The sequence below is a fragment of the Echinops telfairi genome, unplaced genomic scaffold (genome assembly GCF_000313985.2).
Source record: "Echinops telfairi isolate 266 unplaced genomic scaffold, ASM31398v2 ScPeMD7_7467;HRSCAF=8505_0, whole genome shotgun sequence".
NCBI lineage: Eukaryota > Metazoa > Chordata > Mammalia > Afrosoricida > Tenrecidae > Echinops > Echinops telfairi.
Window position 1 is genome coordinate 2,026,819 of NW_022111367.1, and position 15,188 is coordinate 2,042,006.

The 15,188-nt window shown below is 40.3% G+C and overlaps 1 protein-coding gene and 1 pseudogene across 2 annotated transcripts in view; one reads left to right on the top strand and one right to left on the bottom strand.

Moving 5' to 3' along the window:
- The window catches only part of NDFIP2 (Nedd4 family interacting protein 2), an 82,058-nt gene extending 78,307 nt beyond the window's left edge, over nucleotides 1–3,751 (bottom strand). Inside the window, exon 1 of one of the 2 annotated variants that reach the window (XM_004704380.2) lies at nucleotides 3,546–3,750. In XM_004704380.2, the coding sequence (XP_004704437.2) occupies nucleotides 3,546–3,584 (39 nt within the window). In that variant the 5' untranslated portion in view covers nucleotides 3,585–3,750. Of the gene's footprint in view, nucleotides 1–3,545 lie in introns of both variants that reach the window. The other variant, XM_045283787.1, reaches the window with a different exon arrangement.
- LOC115873191 overlaps nucleotides 3,613–15,188 on the top strand; it is a 124,208-nt pseudogene continuing 112,632 nt past the window's right edge.

Genomic DNA, 15,188 nt, shown 5'->3' on the forward strand with positions numbered 1-15,188 from the left:
TGACTTGAAATAGTTAAAATCATGTCAGTTTATCCCTCCCATATACGTTGGCCTGATATGGCTTTCAACATTTTATGTGTTTTGTTTTTTTCCCTCTTCATATTGGGATTTAGTTCTAACGTATTTTGTCATTGGGGATAGCCCTTTTGAGTTTTTGTTATGTTTTCCTGTTTTTCAGTACATGAAACTCATGATTGATGAATCTACAGAATGAGCAAGTATAATAAGGGTCTCTGGGGGGATACTTTGGGGGGGGGGGTAAAGCAGAGATGATAGCAAGGAGTTTAAAAAGGAGAATGCTTTGAAACTGATTATGGTAGCAACTGTAAAATACAGCTTGATGTGACAACTATGGAATGATATCTATATTACCTCCCAATAAAAATATTTGGGGGTAAAAATGTTAACACATTATGCAGTATATAGGCCATGTCATCAAACTGTTGTAGAAATTATAAATAAATGTATGGTTAGCTGCATATATTGCTACCAAACATAAATAAAGTAGTACTGAAAAAAATAAAATCAATAACATTAGCTAGAAGTGCACTGAGGTACACCTGCAGTCTACTAGAAACTTCAATTTATCTACTCCTCTGGCATGGATCTAGATATACCAAGTAGATCAGGCCCTTGTCAACAAATCTGAAATTACACTGGACACATTACAGTGTAATTATAAAGTAACATGAATTAAAATCCAAATTAAAATTTTGCCAAGATTCCCAAATACTTTGTATTACAAGAAAACAAATCAATGTCTTAGCTACCTAAAGCGAGTATTTTTATCCCCCAGGGAAAGGATGAGGGGTAATTTATTGAGTGATTTGATGAAGGGTTTAAACTACTGGATACGAAGTTGACTGAATTATGAACATCATGCTTTTTTACAATGTAAGAAATAATACTTAAACAGAAAAAAACAACAACAACCAATAAACCCACTGCCATCAAGTTCATTCTGACTCATTGTGACACTACAGGACACGGTAGAACTGCCTACCAGGTTGACAAGGCTGGAAACTTTAGGGAAGCAGATGAGCACATCTTTCACCCAACAAACAGCTAGTGTGTTTAAGCCACCCAACTTTCTGGTGGCTACCAGCAAAAGTGATTAAAGAGAGTATCTTTACAGGAGCGGTTCTTCTTTCTGCTCTAAAAAAATGCTTTCATGCATCTCCAGTCTGAGAAAAATGGACAATTAATGTATTATACTGTCCACCGTGTATTTCAAAAGAGATGGTAGAGAAACCAAACCAAAAAAAATTATATCACTTGCTTTCAGTAGTTACTTGTAGGAAGGTAGATCAAAAGCAATGCTACAAAAATCATAAACATTTAAAATCTTAAAATGTGAAGTCATTATTTCTCAACCTATTCTCCATCTAGGGTTCTGAAGGCAGTGCTTCCATCTCTCTTTCCTGAAGAATTCGGTCTGCTTCCCTTTACACCACATCAAGGACCTCAAATTATGATCCTTTTGAATGCTGAATTTGGGGAAACAAAAAAGAAAAAATCTAAAGGGACAAGATCAGGGTTCTAAGGTGGGTAGAGTAAGGTTTCCCAACAAAATTCTCCAATGACAGCCCTTGCTCGCTATAAGCCAACACTGACTCAAATAGCAATGAATCTGGATTTAGATTATAACATTAAGAGAAAGAAATAGGACCAAGGTTTTTTACTAACATCTGCAAAAAGAATACCCCTTAAAAAAAAACTCAAACCACAAAAATGGTTCACATAGGCATCTTGAAAACTGTCTTCTCTACACTGCCAACAATATTTTTCAAACACTGATAAATTTTCAAGAATTCAGCTTATGAGCTTTTAGCTCTATAGAATATAAAAGACAAAAATTTAAACATCCTCAAATTTTATATTAGAAAAAGTAAATATATAGACAATGAGATCTCATCTTTGAGGATTCTTCATAATGTCAAAATGTACCGAATAATAAAACTCTTAGTTCACAATATGTGCAGAAGTTTGAAAAGTGAAATCTGTAACTATCTTTTTATTAAATCATTTTATTGGGGGCTCATACAGCTCTTATCACAATCTATTTATACACCCATTGTGTCAAGCACATTTGTACATTACGTTGCCATCATCATTTTCAAAACTCTTTCTACTTGAGCCCTTGGTATCAGCTCATTTTTTTCCTCCCTCCCCCACCCTCCCTCATGAACCCTTGATAATTTAAAAATTATTGTTATTTTTTTTTCATGTCTTACATTGAGAGATGTCTCCCTTCACCCACTTTTCTGTTGTCCAGCCCCCTGGGAGGGGGTTATATGTAGACCATTGTGGTTGGTTCCCCCTTTCTCACCCCACCTTCCCCTTCACTACTCTCATTATTGGTCCTGAGGGGTTTATCTGTCCTGGATTCCCTGTGTTTCCAGCCTTTATCTGTACCCCTGTACAATGTACAACTATTTTATCTGCATTTGTAAAATTGTATGGATAGTATATAAATTGCACCGACACTACAAATTGATGTTTTCGTTCTTTCCCTCAGTAAAATGGTTTAATTAAATGATCATCTGAAAGTGTAAAGAACAGAATGTTACCTAGCTACAATCGAATTGTAATTTGTTGTTACATCCATTTTAAAATAGTCTTTACAAAAACAGTACTCTTCAAGACATCAAGGAGCTCTGTAGTGCTTGGCTACTAACAAAAGTTGGCGGTTTGACACTCCGAGAGGAAAGAGCAGGCTTTCTGCTCCCCCCAACATTACAGCCTTGGAAACTCTACGTGGCAGTTCTCCTGTCCTACAGGGTCGCTGAATTGGGATAAACTCGAGAGTGCTCACCAATGGACATCACTAAATCTATTTTTTAATTGGCACTGAAAATACAAAGAAAGCCACTCTTCACTGGTGTCAACATAGAGATTTCTATGACGCACTACTAAATTAAAGTAGAAAACACTTTCATGTAAAATTCTAATACAACACTTGAGATATAGATATATATATATATATTTGTAATCACTAAAAAATTCCTGTTACCCCTCCTGCCTAACTATACAGGGCTGGAAAAAAGAGTGCGCCACTTTTGAAACTAACATAATAGAAAAAGACAAAATGACAAGGTTAACCAGAAAAGAGGATCAGCATTGAAACTGTTTCCTAAAGTTCCACAATTCGTAACCCACCTCGTCACCAATCTATTCACACACTCCTCCAACTGCATTCTTGGCAGCGGTATCATTACCAGCAGGTAAGTGAAACTCGTCACCATTTCCAGTAGATAATGAACTAGAACTGCCTGGGGGTCAAGAAGTAAGGAAATGACCAAGGGGGCGAGGAATAAAATTAACTATTTAGTGTCCGGATAGTCTCAGAGAGGGGTAGTAGGAGACTGGGAGGGAGAGCAGGGTATCTAAGAACCCGCAGGCAGGTTCCAGGAAAAACAGAAGTGAGAGGCAACAGCTCCCCACAAAAGACACTTAGGAACCGGCCAGCGAACCCCCCTCCTGCAAGTATCACCTGGGGAAAGAGGCCGTCTGGGCCGAGGCTGTGCAAGAGGCAGGGAACTCACCACCAGGTAGCGGCCAGTGCCAGGCTGGTGCAGATCCATCCTGCCCAGCTCAGAACCGAGCTTCCGAATGGGCAAGTCCTGTCGGTTTTCGGCCCGCTCCGCCACTTCTGGGGCCACAAGGCCAGCGTCCTCTGTGTCGGCTCCCGCTGCTGCGGCCGCCGCAGGGCCGATTCACTTCCGGTCGTTCCTGGAGCTGAGCAGCCCCGCGGAGCTGCGCACTGGCATCGGGTAGGTGGGAAAGCTGGGACGCACCCGTGCTGGCATGTGCTACTGCGCATGCGCATAATTGCCGCGCAGGCGCGCTGGGTCGTCAAGTGGCCCTGTAGTCTCGCGAGTGTGCGGGTTTCAGGAAGCGAGAGGAGCTGGCAAAGCGAGGGAAGTTAAAGGAGCTGTGTAGGTTGCCAGCCTGTCAGAAGTGCGTGGCAACGAAAAGAACAGGATGAAAAAAATTCGTCATCAGTTGTAGGTGAGAACACAATCACAGAGTACCGATGTCAAGAAAGTAGGAGTAACATTCCTAGAACCCTTGAGGACGGGTTAATTATGTACCGAACACTTCGCTTCCTCTTATTACCCACCAAACCTAGAACCCATCTCTAGGATATTCCTAAAACGCTGTTTCAAAATCGTCAAAGAAAAAATAATTGCCACTGTGGGTTTCAAAGACTAACTCTTTATTCAAGTAGAAGCATCACCTTTCCTGATGGTTGGTAATTTCAAACCGCTGACCTTTTGTTTAGCAGTCCAATACATAACCCACTATGCTACCAAGTCTCTGGAACAGTAAGAGTGTCCCAACATTAAGAGGCAATAATATCACATTTAAATTTCCTTAAACTGAGCCATGTTAAAATAACAGATTATTTTCATTTTACTCTTCTCACAAATTATGTGGCCATTTTGAAATCTGGCCAAGCTGATAATGAAATCCAACAGAAGAGTACATTTTCAGAGAGGAGGAGAAAGAGAAAAAAGAAAAGAAAGAAGTATAATGATTTTTTTTTTGAGCCCTAGAGCCACTGTGGATTAGATGTTGGCTTATTAACAACAATGTTGGTAATTCAAACCCACCAGCCAGTCTGAGGGAGAATTATGAGGCTTTTTGCTCCCATAAAGATTTTTGGTCTTGGAAACACTATGTATGGTCACTATGAGTTGTAACCCACTCAGTGGCAGTGGGATTTGGTTTGATTTAAGCCGAAGAATCATGCATTACTTCATCCTCACAACAACTGCACAATGTAATCTCTAGTGAACAGATGAAAAAAGTAAAGTGCTTGGAATCCAGAAACAGGAGTGAGAGTAGCGATACCAGGAGGGTAGGGGGAAGGTGTGGAGAGGAGGGGAGGAAGGGAGAACCAAACAATCACAACAATCGACACATAGCCACACACATACACACCCAGGAGGACAAACAACAGAAACCATGGGGGAAGGGAGACAGCGGTTGTTGTAAGATATGAAAATAATTTATAATTTATCAAAGGGTCACGATGGTGGGGGGTCGGGTGGGTAGAGTTGCTACCAAAGGCTCAAATGATAGTGAATGTTTAGAAATTAATGATGGCAACATATTTATAAATATGCTTGATACAATTGATGTATGGATTGTTTTAAGAGCTGTAAGAGCCCAATAAAATGATCTTTTAATAAATATATAGATAGGTAGAAAGTAAAGTGCAGACAGATTCAGGAGGTATTAAAAGCCAAATCACTGGTAAGAATCTGGTGACACATACTAGGGCTCCCACTCTTTTAAGTAGTAGCTTATAATAAAACCAGGCCAAAAGCTCTTACCTCTTTCCCCCTTTTTCCCCACTACCACTGTGAAATCTGCCAAAGACATAAAACTACCTCACAATCACAAATCTAACTTCTATAAATTCCATTTTGATAACCCATAGAAATAAAATGATTCTTTATCATCATTGCCTGGAGAACCATGCTGAGCTCTATTTACCCATTTAACAACTAAGCTGGTGTCCCTATAATGGGCCATCAGAAGCAGAGACCCTGGGTTGCCCCAGGAAGCAACCTATTTGTGATGAAAGCCCATTTTAGTGGCCTTAACATGTAGGTGTCAAGAATTACATGTTGGGGGCAGGAGGGAATCCAACACAAGGTTGGAGATATAGCCCACCCTCAAGGGGATGAATAACAGAAATGTGGATGACGGGAAAGACAGAAAATAACAATAATGTATAATTAAGGATTCATGAGGGTTGGGGAGGAGGGGGAAGAAGAAGGGCTGTTACGAAGGGCTTAAGTAGAAAGAAAATGTTTTGGAAATGTTGATGGCAACATATGTACAAGTGTGCTTCATACAATTGAATGAAGCACACTGCATACAATTGAATGATGTAAGAGCCCCCAAGTAAAATGATTTAAAAATAATTACATGTTGGACTGCTAAGTGCAAGGTCAGTAGTTTGAAACCACCAGTCTCTCCATGGGGAAAAGATGAGGCTTTCTGCATCTATAAGATTTAGCAGTGGTTCTCAACCTGTGGGTCGTGACCCCTTTAGAGGTTGAATGACCCTTTCAGAGGGGTCGCTTGATTCATAACAGTAGCAAAATCACAGTTATGAAGTAGCAACGAAAATAATTTTATGGTTGGAGTTCAATACAACATGAAGAACTGTATTAAAGGGTCGCAGCATTAGGATGGTTGAAAACCACTGATTTACAGCCTCTGAAACACAAAGGGTTCGTTCTTCTCTGCCCTACCAGATGGGTATGAGACAGCAATAATGCAACGGTGGTGAGGGTAAAGCTTTGGGGAAGCAACATATATTTAATCGCTAATCTTTTTACCTAAAATCTCACTGTCATCAAGTCAATGCTGACTCATAGTGACCCCCTGTGGGTTTCTGAGACTAACTGTTTACTAGAGTAGGAAGTGTAGTCTTTTTCCACAGGAGCTGCTGGTGGTTTCTAACTGCCAACCAGACGAATCGCAACCCAACACATAACCACTATGACACCAGGCCTCTTCAGTTACTGTACTGAGATGACTTGCCTGTTGCTGTGATAGTAGAAGCTTTGCCAGCAAATACTAGCAAGATCACCCTGGTGGATATTAGCAGAAAGTCCAGACTAAGACTAGGAAGAAAGGCCTGGATATGTACTTCAAAAAATCAGCCAATGAAAGTCAGGAATAGCAGAATATTGTCTGATAAAGTGCTGGAAGGCATTCAAAATCCATAATGGTCAACAGTGAACTAGAGTATACCAATGATGGTGACCATGGCAGAAGATCAGGGGGCATTTCGTTTGGGACTTGGGACTGCATGAGTTATAGCTTAACTGGTGGCTACTTATAGCAACAAAAAAATCTTTGGGTAATAATGTTAGTTACCGAAATAATTGGTGATGTTGCACCATTATAAGTAGAATTTTAGAATTTTAACATACTACATTAACTCCTCTTTTTCTGGTCTAATCAATCTTTCTCTCCAAATACACAGGCACCTAAAATCTTAGCAGTTTCCCACTAGAGTATTGAGATAGATCTGGAGAAATAACTGCTCGGTTACCCTTTCAAGAAAGCACATCCTGCCCAAATGGTGGCCTTGTCAATGCCTGCCTCAATTTTCAAACTGAGATTGGGCTATTTTCAGAATAGCCAATGACTAGCTTATCCGTTTTTGTCCAACAGGTTTTGAAGCAATCTTGGCTACAGTGTTCCCTGTTGAGCTGACAAAGGCTTTTTTTAAAATTATTTTATTGGGTGCTCATACAACTCTTATCACAATCCATACATACATCCATTGTGTCAAGCACATTTGTACATTTGTTGCCATCATCATTTTCAAAACATTTGCTTTCTACTTGAGCCCTTGGTATCAGCTCCTCATTTTTCCCCTCCCTCTCTGTGCCCCCTCCCTCATGAACCCTTGATAATTTATAAATTATTATTATTTTTCCATGTCTTATACTGTCTGACGTCTCCCTTCACCCAGTTTTCTGTTGTCCGCCCCCCAGGGTTATATGTAGATCCTTGTAATCAGTTCCCCCTTTCTACCCCATCTTCTCTCCACCCTCCCGGTATCGGCACTCTCACCACTGGTCCTGAGGGGTTTATCTGTCCTGGATTCCCTGTGTTTCTAGCTCTTATCTGTACCAGTGTACATGCTCTGGTCTAGCTGGATTTGTAAGGTACAATTGGGATCATAAGAGTGGGGGCGAGGAAGCAATTAAGAACTAGAAGAAAGTTGTATGTTTCATCGTTGCTACACTGCACATTGACTGGCTTGTCACCTCCCCAAGACCCTTCTGTAAGGGGATGTCCAATTACCTGCAGATGGGCTTTGGGTCTCCACTCCACACTCACCCCCTCATTCACAATGATATGATTTTTTGTTGAGCTGACAAAGATTTTATCAACTCCTCATATTGTTCTCACAGCTGCCTTGCCCTGTCCTGTTTCCTCCCATCGCCTTTCACAGATATTACACATCTATCAATTGCTTACACTCATAAATTTATATCAGCATCTACTTCCTGAAAAAATCAACCTGAGACAAGTCCCAAGAGGTAAAGTGATAGAAATACTATCAAAACTGTGTCAAATGACTACAACTGTCATTCATATGGTTCATTTCCAGAATACCCTTCAGTACCCTATTTTGTTAGTATCTTCTTAAGTGGCCATTATGTCTTTAAAAACATCACTGATAATGAGTTTTATGCTGCTTTGTAGAGAATTGTTATCAATCATATTACCCCTTTGTCCCCACCTGAGACAGAGTTCCCGTTAGGAACACTTCCACCTTCCTGAAAGTGAAGCCATTCCCCCCAGTTGTAGTTTGCTTACTCATAACAACCCCATGTGTGCAGAGTAGAACTCCATAGGGTTTTTTTGTTTTTAATAATTAAATAATTTTATTGGGAGCTTTTACAACTCTTATCACAATCCATACATACATCCATTGTGTCAAGCACTTTTGTACATTGTTTCCCTCATCTTCTCAAAACATTTGTTTTCTAGTTGAGCCCTTAGTATCAGCTCCTCATTTGTGCCCTCCCCGCCCCACTCCCCCCTGCCCCATGAATCCTTGATAATTTATAAATTATTATTATTTTGTCATATCTTACACTGTCCAACATTTCCCTTCACCCACTTCTCCACTGTCTGTCCCCCAGGGAGGAGGTTATATGTAGATCCTTGTAATCTATTCCCCCTTTCTACCCTACCTTCCCTCCACCCTCCCGGTATAGCCACTCTCACCACTAGTCCTGAGGGGTTCATCTGTCCTGGATTCCCTGTGTTTTCAGTTCCTATCTGTACCAGTGTACATGCTCCAGTCCATCCTCCAGCCGGATTTGTAAGGTAGAATTGGGATCATGATAGTGGAGGGGAGGAGCTTTATACTAATTACAAGGATTATCCATGTGACCCCCCTCTCTGGGGGACAGACAACAGAAAAGTGGGTGAAGGGAGATGTTGGATAGGGCAAGATATGACAAAATAATTTATAAATTATCAAGGGTTCATGCAGGAGGGGCAAGCGGGGAGGGAGGGGAAAAACTGAGGACCTGATGCCAGGGGCTTAAGTGGAGAGCAAATGTTTTGAGAATGATGAGGGCAATGAATGTACAAATGTGTATGTGTATGGATTGTGATATGTGTATGGATTGTGATAAAAGTTGTATGAGCCACTAATAAAATGATTTTTTTTAAAGACAGCTTTTTGGAAGTAGCTCACTAGGCCTGTCTCCCAAGGTGCTTTTGAATGAGCTCATACCACAACCTTTCCAACTAATTCTCCAGTCCTTCACTATTTATGCCACCCACTCACCTTTCCTCTCCAAAAGAACACTGATTTCTTATAATTCTCCTTCTCCCCTTATCTAACCAGGTCAGCTGCGCTATACACATATGTACCAGGATTATTTTTTTTTAATACTTTTATTGGGGACTCTTACACAATCCATACATTCATCCAGTGTGTCAAGCACATTTGCACATGTGCTGTCATCAAAATTTTCAAAGCATTCTCTTCCCACTTGAGCCTCTGATATCAGCTCCCCATTTCTTCCCCCTCCCTCCCCAACCCACCCTCCCTCACAAACCCTTGATAAGTTATAGATTATTTTTTCCACATTTTACATTATCCTTTGTCGTCCCTCACCCACTTTTCCATTATTCATCCACCTGGGAGGGGTTATAATTGACCCTTGTGATCCATTCCCTCTTTCTCCCCCCACCCTCCCCTAATCCTCCTGGTATCTCTACTCTCATTGTTGGCCCTAAGGGGTTTAATCTATCTTAGATTCCCTGTGTTTTTGGGGTCTTATCTGTAGCAGTGTGCATGCTCTGCTCTAATCTGATTTGTAAGGTAGAATTGAGGTCATGATAGTGGGGGGAAGGAAGCACCAAAGAACTAGAGGAAAGTTGTGTGTTTCATCCGTGTGGGCTTTGTTGCTTCTTAGCTAGATGGCCACGAGTTTATCTTCAAGCTTTTAAGACCCAGACACTATATCTCTTGATAGTCTGGTACCATCAGCTGTCCTCACCACATTTGCTTATGCACCCATTTTGTTTTCAGTGATGGTGTTGGGAAGGTGAGCATCACAGAATTCCAGATTATTAGAACAAAATATTCTTGTGTTAAGGGAGTACTTGAGTTGAGGCCCAATGTCCACCTACAACCTTAACTCTTAACATATAGATGAGTACTTAGTTCTATTCCCCTCTAATTACATATAAATATTTACATATGTACATATATGTATTTAGGCCTGGATAAATGTCCTTTGCCTCCTGGTTCTTTCCTCTATTTCCTATTACTTTCCACCATCATGATGTTCGGCCTTTATTCAGGTTGAGTAATTTCTCGCTGCTTCATTGCCCCTGACCAACACCCCCCCCCCACTAGGCATCCTACGTCCTTCGTTCCATTGATTTTCATTCCTAGTGTTCCCTGAGTTGGTTTCCCCCCCCCCTTCCTTTCTCCCACCTCCCCTTCTCCCGTATCCCCCCAGAACCATTGGTCCCTTTCTTTTCATCTCTGAAATATGTATCCCACCCATCTTATCTAGATAGACATGCAGATACATTAATATCTGGAAAAGTAAGTAACCAGGAAAAGCCAAATAAAAGTCAAAACCAACAAAACAACAAATAGTAATAATTATAACAAAAAGAGAGCCACTGACAAAAATGAAAAAGCCTATAAATAGTTCAAGGTCTGTTTGTTGGCCTTTACATGTGTTTTCCAGTCAAGTCTGATGGGGTGCCACACTCTGTCTCCAAAGTCTGTTTTTGTGATTCCCCAGGGGTTTCATCACGCTGCTTCCCCTTGCTGCTCTGCTGCATGCCCTCAGTGCCTCGCCCCAGTGTGGTTGGGCCAGACTGTGCACTTTTCCTGCACTGTTTCCAGTGCTGTCCCCCGCAGCGCCATTGTTCAGTGAGGCCCGTGTCCTGTGGTGGGCTGGCCCTATGGTCCTCCCTGTGCGTTGTCTGCTCTGAGCAGGAATATCGTCCTAGGGGCTTGGTGGGCAAGGATGTCCCCTCCTCCTTCTCCATTGCTTTTCATTTCTCCCGTGTGCTGTAGGTAATCCAATGCACCCCTCTCCCCAAGCTGTAGCCCCAGTGCTGTCCTCTGAAATGCATTCTTCTGAGGTGGGGGGTGGGGGATGGGAGCGTCCACATATAGTTGGGATTGGGGCCCGCCCTGCAGACCTCTCTATTGGTTGGTTCCCTGGTACATGCTGGTATGTTTTACTCATGTCTTGGCGCATCAGGTTGAAGCCTGTGTACCCAGACTATTCATTGAGATCTCTAGCAGTTAGTTATGCCATTGTCTGCAGAGAACCATCTCCAAAAAAAATGAAATTAAATAAATTCACTGCCATTGAGTCAATTCTGACTATATGCACCCTAAAGGACAAAGTAGAATTGCCCTTGTGGGTTTCTGAGGCTTTAAATCTTTTCAGGAATAGAGAGCAGCTGGTGATTTTGAACTGCTGACCTAGTGGCTAACAGCCCAATTCATAACTTTCCAAGCCATGAGGGCCACTAGTGGGTGATCTACACAGACCTAAATCACATGTAGACAGATGTTTCAAATTTGCCTTACTTTTTTTGAGTAGTTTTCAGTTTTTTGCATCCTCTGCAACATGAAACTACTCTTCAGGTAGTTACGGACTCAGTGTTAGTTTGAAGATAGATGGTAATCATGCATTATATTTAAAATATATATAATTATGTATATTTATCTAGAGAAGAGATTGATGCTGTCAAAATTTTCATTTTGTTTGGATCCACAGTCAGTGTTCATGGAAGCAGCTGTCAAGGAATCAAGCAATCTATTATATTAGGTATATCTGCTGTACAAGACCTCTTAAATGTTGAAGAGCAAGGACATGACTTTGAGGACTAAAGTATGCCTGACCCAAGCCATGGTATTTTCAGTCCCTTCATATGAAAGCTGCATAATGAATAAGGAAGTTCAAAAAAGAATTGATGCATTTGAATTCTGACATTGGCAAAAAAATGTTGAAAGTGCCATGGACTGCCAAAAGCACCAACCAATCTGTCTTGGAAGAAATAAAGCCATATGCTCTTAGAAGCAAGAATAATGGGACTTTGTGAACCTCATATACCCTGGACATGTAATAAAGAAAGACCAGCTCCTGAAAATGGACATCATGCTGGGTTAAACAGATTTGTGCAATGGCTGAAAAAGTTAAGCATAACACTACATGGCCAGGCAATGTTTAGTTGTGCATAGGGTTCCTATGAATCAGAACCAACTCTGCGTCATCTAAAAACATCTGGAGAATGATCCAGAGGTAAAATTGCATTGTCTATCTGAAGATTTCTACTTAAATTCACTAGCCATCATCTTCTGAACATTAAATACTAGAGTACATTTTTTAAGTATAAGAAGCCATTAGTAAATTAAAATAAGCATCGTTATCACTGAAAATTTTTTTCTGTGTTACCAGAAATGTGAATCTGTCAGTTGATAGTCTTGAAATTTAATTTAGCTTCACATATTGTGCCTTATTTAACTAGTTTTGCAATTCGTATCATCTGTTCTGCTCTATAATTTTAGATAGAAAGTCTTCTAAAGCAGGAGATTTTATGATCCAGTGTCTGCTATTTTCCCCTTCTCTTTATTTTCTTCTAGTATATTGAAGAATAAAAAATACAAGTAATATTTACACTAGCCAGGGTCTTACAAAAGAAGGATATATACTAAGATAATTATTGTTAGGAAATGCTTACGAAATTGTGGAAGCAGGCATGTAAATCAATCTGAAATCCATATGGAAAGACCATTATGACTCCAGGGCAGGAACTGATGCTGCTGTCCACAGATGGAATTTCTTCTTCCTCAGAAGCACTCTGTTCTGCTCTTACAGCCTTCTGATGACTGAGTCAGAGCCACTCAGATTATATAGGATAAGTTACTTAGAGTAAACTGATTTTAATCACAACCATAAAATACCTTCATAACAACCCCTAGGCTAGTATTTGAGTATTTGGAATTATAACTTAACCATGATGACACATAAAACCCACACAGGTCTATTTAAAGATGACAGGTAAAATGGCTTTCATACTGTGTCGTCTTAATATCCTGTTTTCCCTAGATTGTAATATTCATTGCAACGGCTACACAGAGTTCACAGACAAAATTCATTATTAAAGTGCTTATTAAAGAAGTTAACAAGTGGTAATATCAGTGAAAAATGTTCAGGGTTGACTTGTTTATCCACATGTTACAAAGTTCTATCAAATCTGCTAATAAATGCCCAAAGGGCACACCACTGAGCTATCAGCCTCAACCTGAAGGCATTCAGCTTAAACTCCCTGTGTCAGCAAACCCAGCTCCTTGAATGAAGCGCCCAGAGGCATCACACTCCAGTAAACCTCAACCAAAAGGCACTCTCCTCTCCTTCCTTGGGTCAGCAAGTCCAACATGCCCAAGTATCTAGCCAGATGCACCCCACTCCACAAGCCAGCCTCCTACAAAAAAGCACTCAGCTTTACTTGCTCAGTAGCTTGGGAAGTCCATCTCTCTATTCCACGCTCTTTTCCCTGCTTCTGCTATGCTACTTTGATATTGTAGTTGGCATTTGGATCCAGGAAGTTCCCCGAACAGGGATCTCAGGCTCTGGCCATTGCTGGTAATGCAATTCACTCCTCCACATCCTAAGGCTCCTTTTATACATAAGATGCAGTTCTGGGGAATTCTGTTCACAGTTACTCATAGGAGAAGCCTATCAGTGTCTTCCTCCATCTTCTAGCAAACCCGGGCAGACAAGGTTGTTTGGTGGGAGTTAGAAACTTTGGTTAGAAAAGCCATCTCAAATAAATGACTTCTCCTGAGCATACAATAAAGATAAAGGATAAGTAGAAATAAAGAGAGAGGAAGGAGGAGGAGGAGAGTTAGGATATACTAGAGTTAGCTTATTAAAATAAATTTCTAAATTGAAGCATTTCCTATCAGCTTATGGTAAGGCAGTCCATCTGATTATCATTTTATCTCTTTATTTCTGAATGCTTTAATATATATATGAGGAGGTAACAAAATTTTTTTTTAAAAATATGTAATGTGAGGGAGATAGTGCATTTGGAGTTTATTCCACGAGGTCAGACTATTAATCAAGCTTCCTATTTAGAGGTTCTGAAAAGATTGCATAACAGTGTGTGACAAAAAAATGCCTGATTTGTGGCAGACGGGGGACTGGTTTTGCCACCACAACAATGCACCTGCTCACGCAGCCATCTCAGTGTGCCAGTTTTGGGGGGAAAAACAACATGCCTCTCTTGCCCTACGTACATAACTCACTGGACCTCGCTTTGTGCAACTTCTTTTTGTTTCCACGAATTAAGAAGGACATGAAAGGACAGTTATTTGACAACATAGAAGAGGTGAAGAATAATACAAGAGAGGTGCTGCAGCCATCAAAACAGATGGGTTTGAAATATGTCTCCAAGAATGGAATTGCAGATTTGACAAATGTATTGTGTAATGGAGAGTACTTTGAAGGTGAAAAGGTTGTTTTGTAAAAAATTTAAATAATATAGCTTTGAAAAAAATTCAGATTTTTTGTGAACCCCCTTGTAAACTCATATACACATACTGTTATATATAGAGGCATCACCAGGCAACAATTGGAAAAGATTTTCATTCTAATAAGCTGTATCCCAAGGCTAAAAAAAATGTATATTTAGGCAATATTCATATAGGCAGTCAGAGTAATTTTGCATTTGGGAGTAATCATTGTAAATAACTTATAAATTATTAAGTGATCTTTGCTTTCCCTTAAGTATGGAAGCTGTTCTTAAATCATAGTAAAGCAAGACTTTAAATGTGGCTATTTATCTCTATCTTTCCGTGCAAACCAGATAATTTATTTCATCATACAAGAGCCAGGTTGGCACTACTATCTGTCTATTATCACAGAATTTCCCTTAGTAACTAATATATCATGATGTTACCTATTGACGTTACCATTTGTGAGAATTTTTGTTTTCTTTACATTGATCTGTAATCCATGCTAAAGTTTTGCTTGGATCCACAAATAATGCTCATGAAAGCATCAGCTAAGGGATCAGCTAAAATGCATTGTTTTTGGTAAATTTGCTGTGCAAGACCTCTTTAATGTATTGAAAAGCAAGGT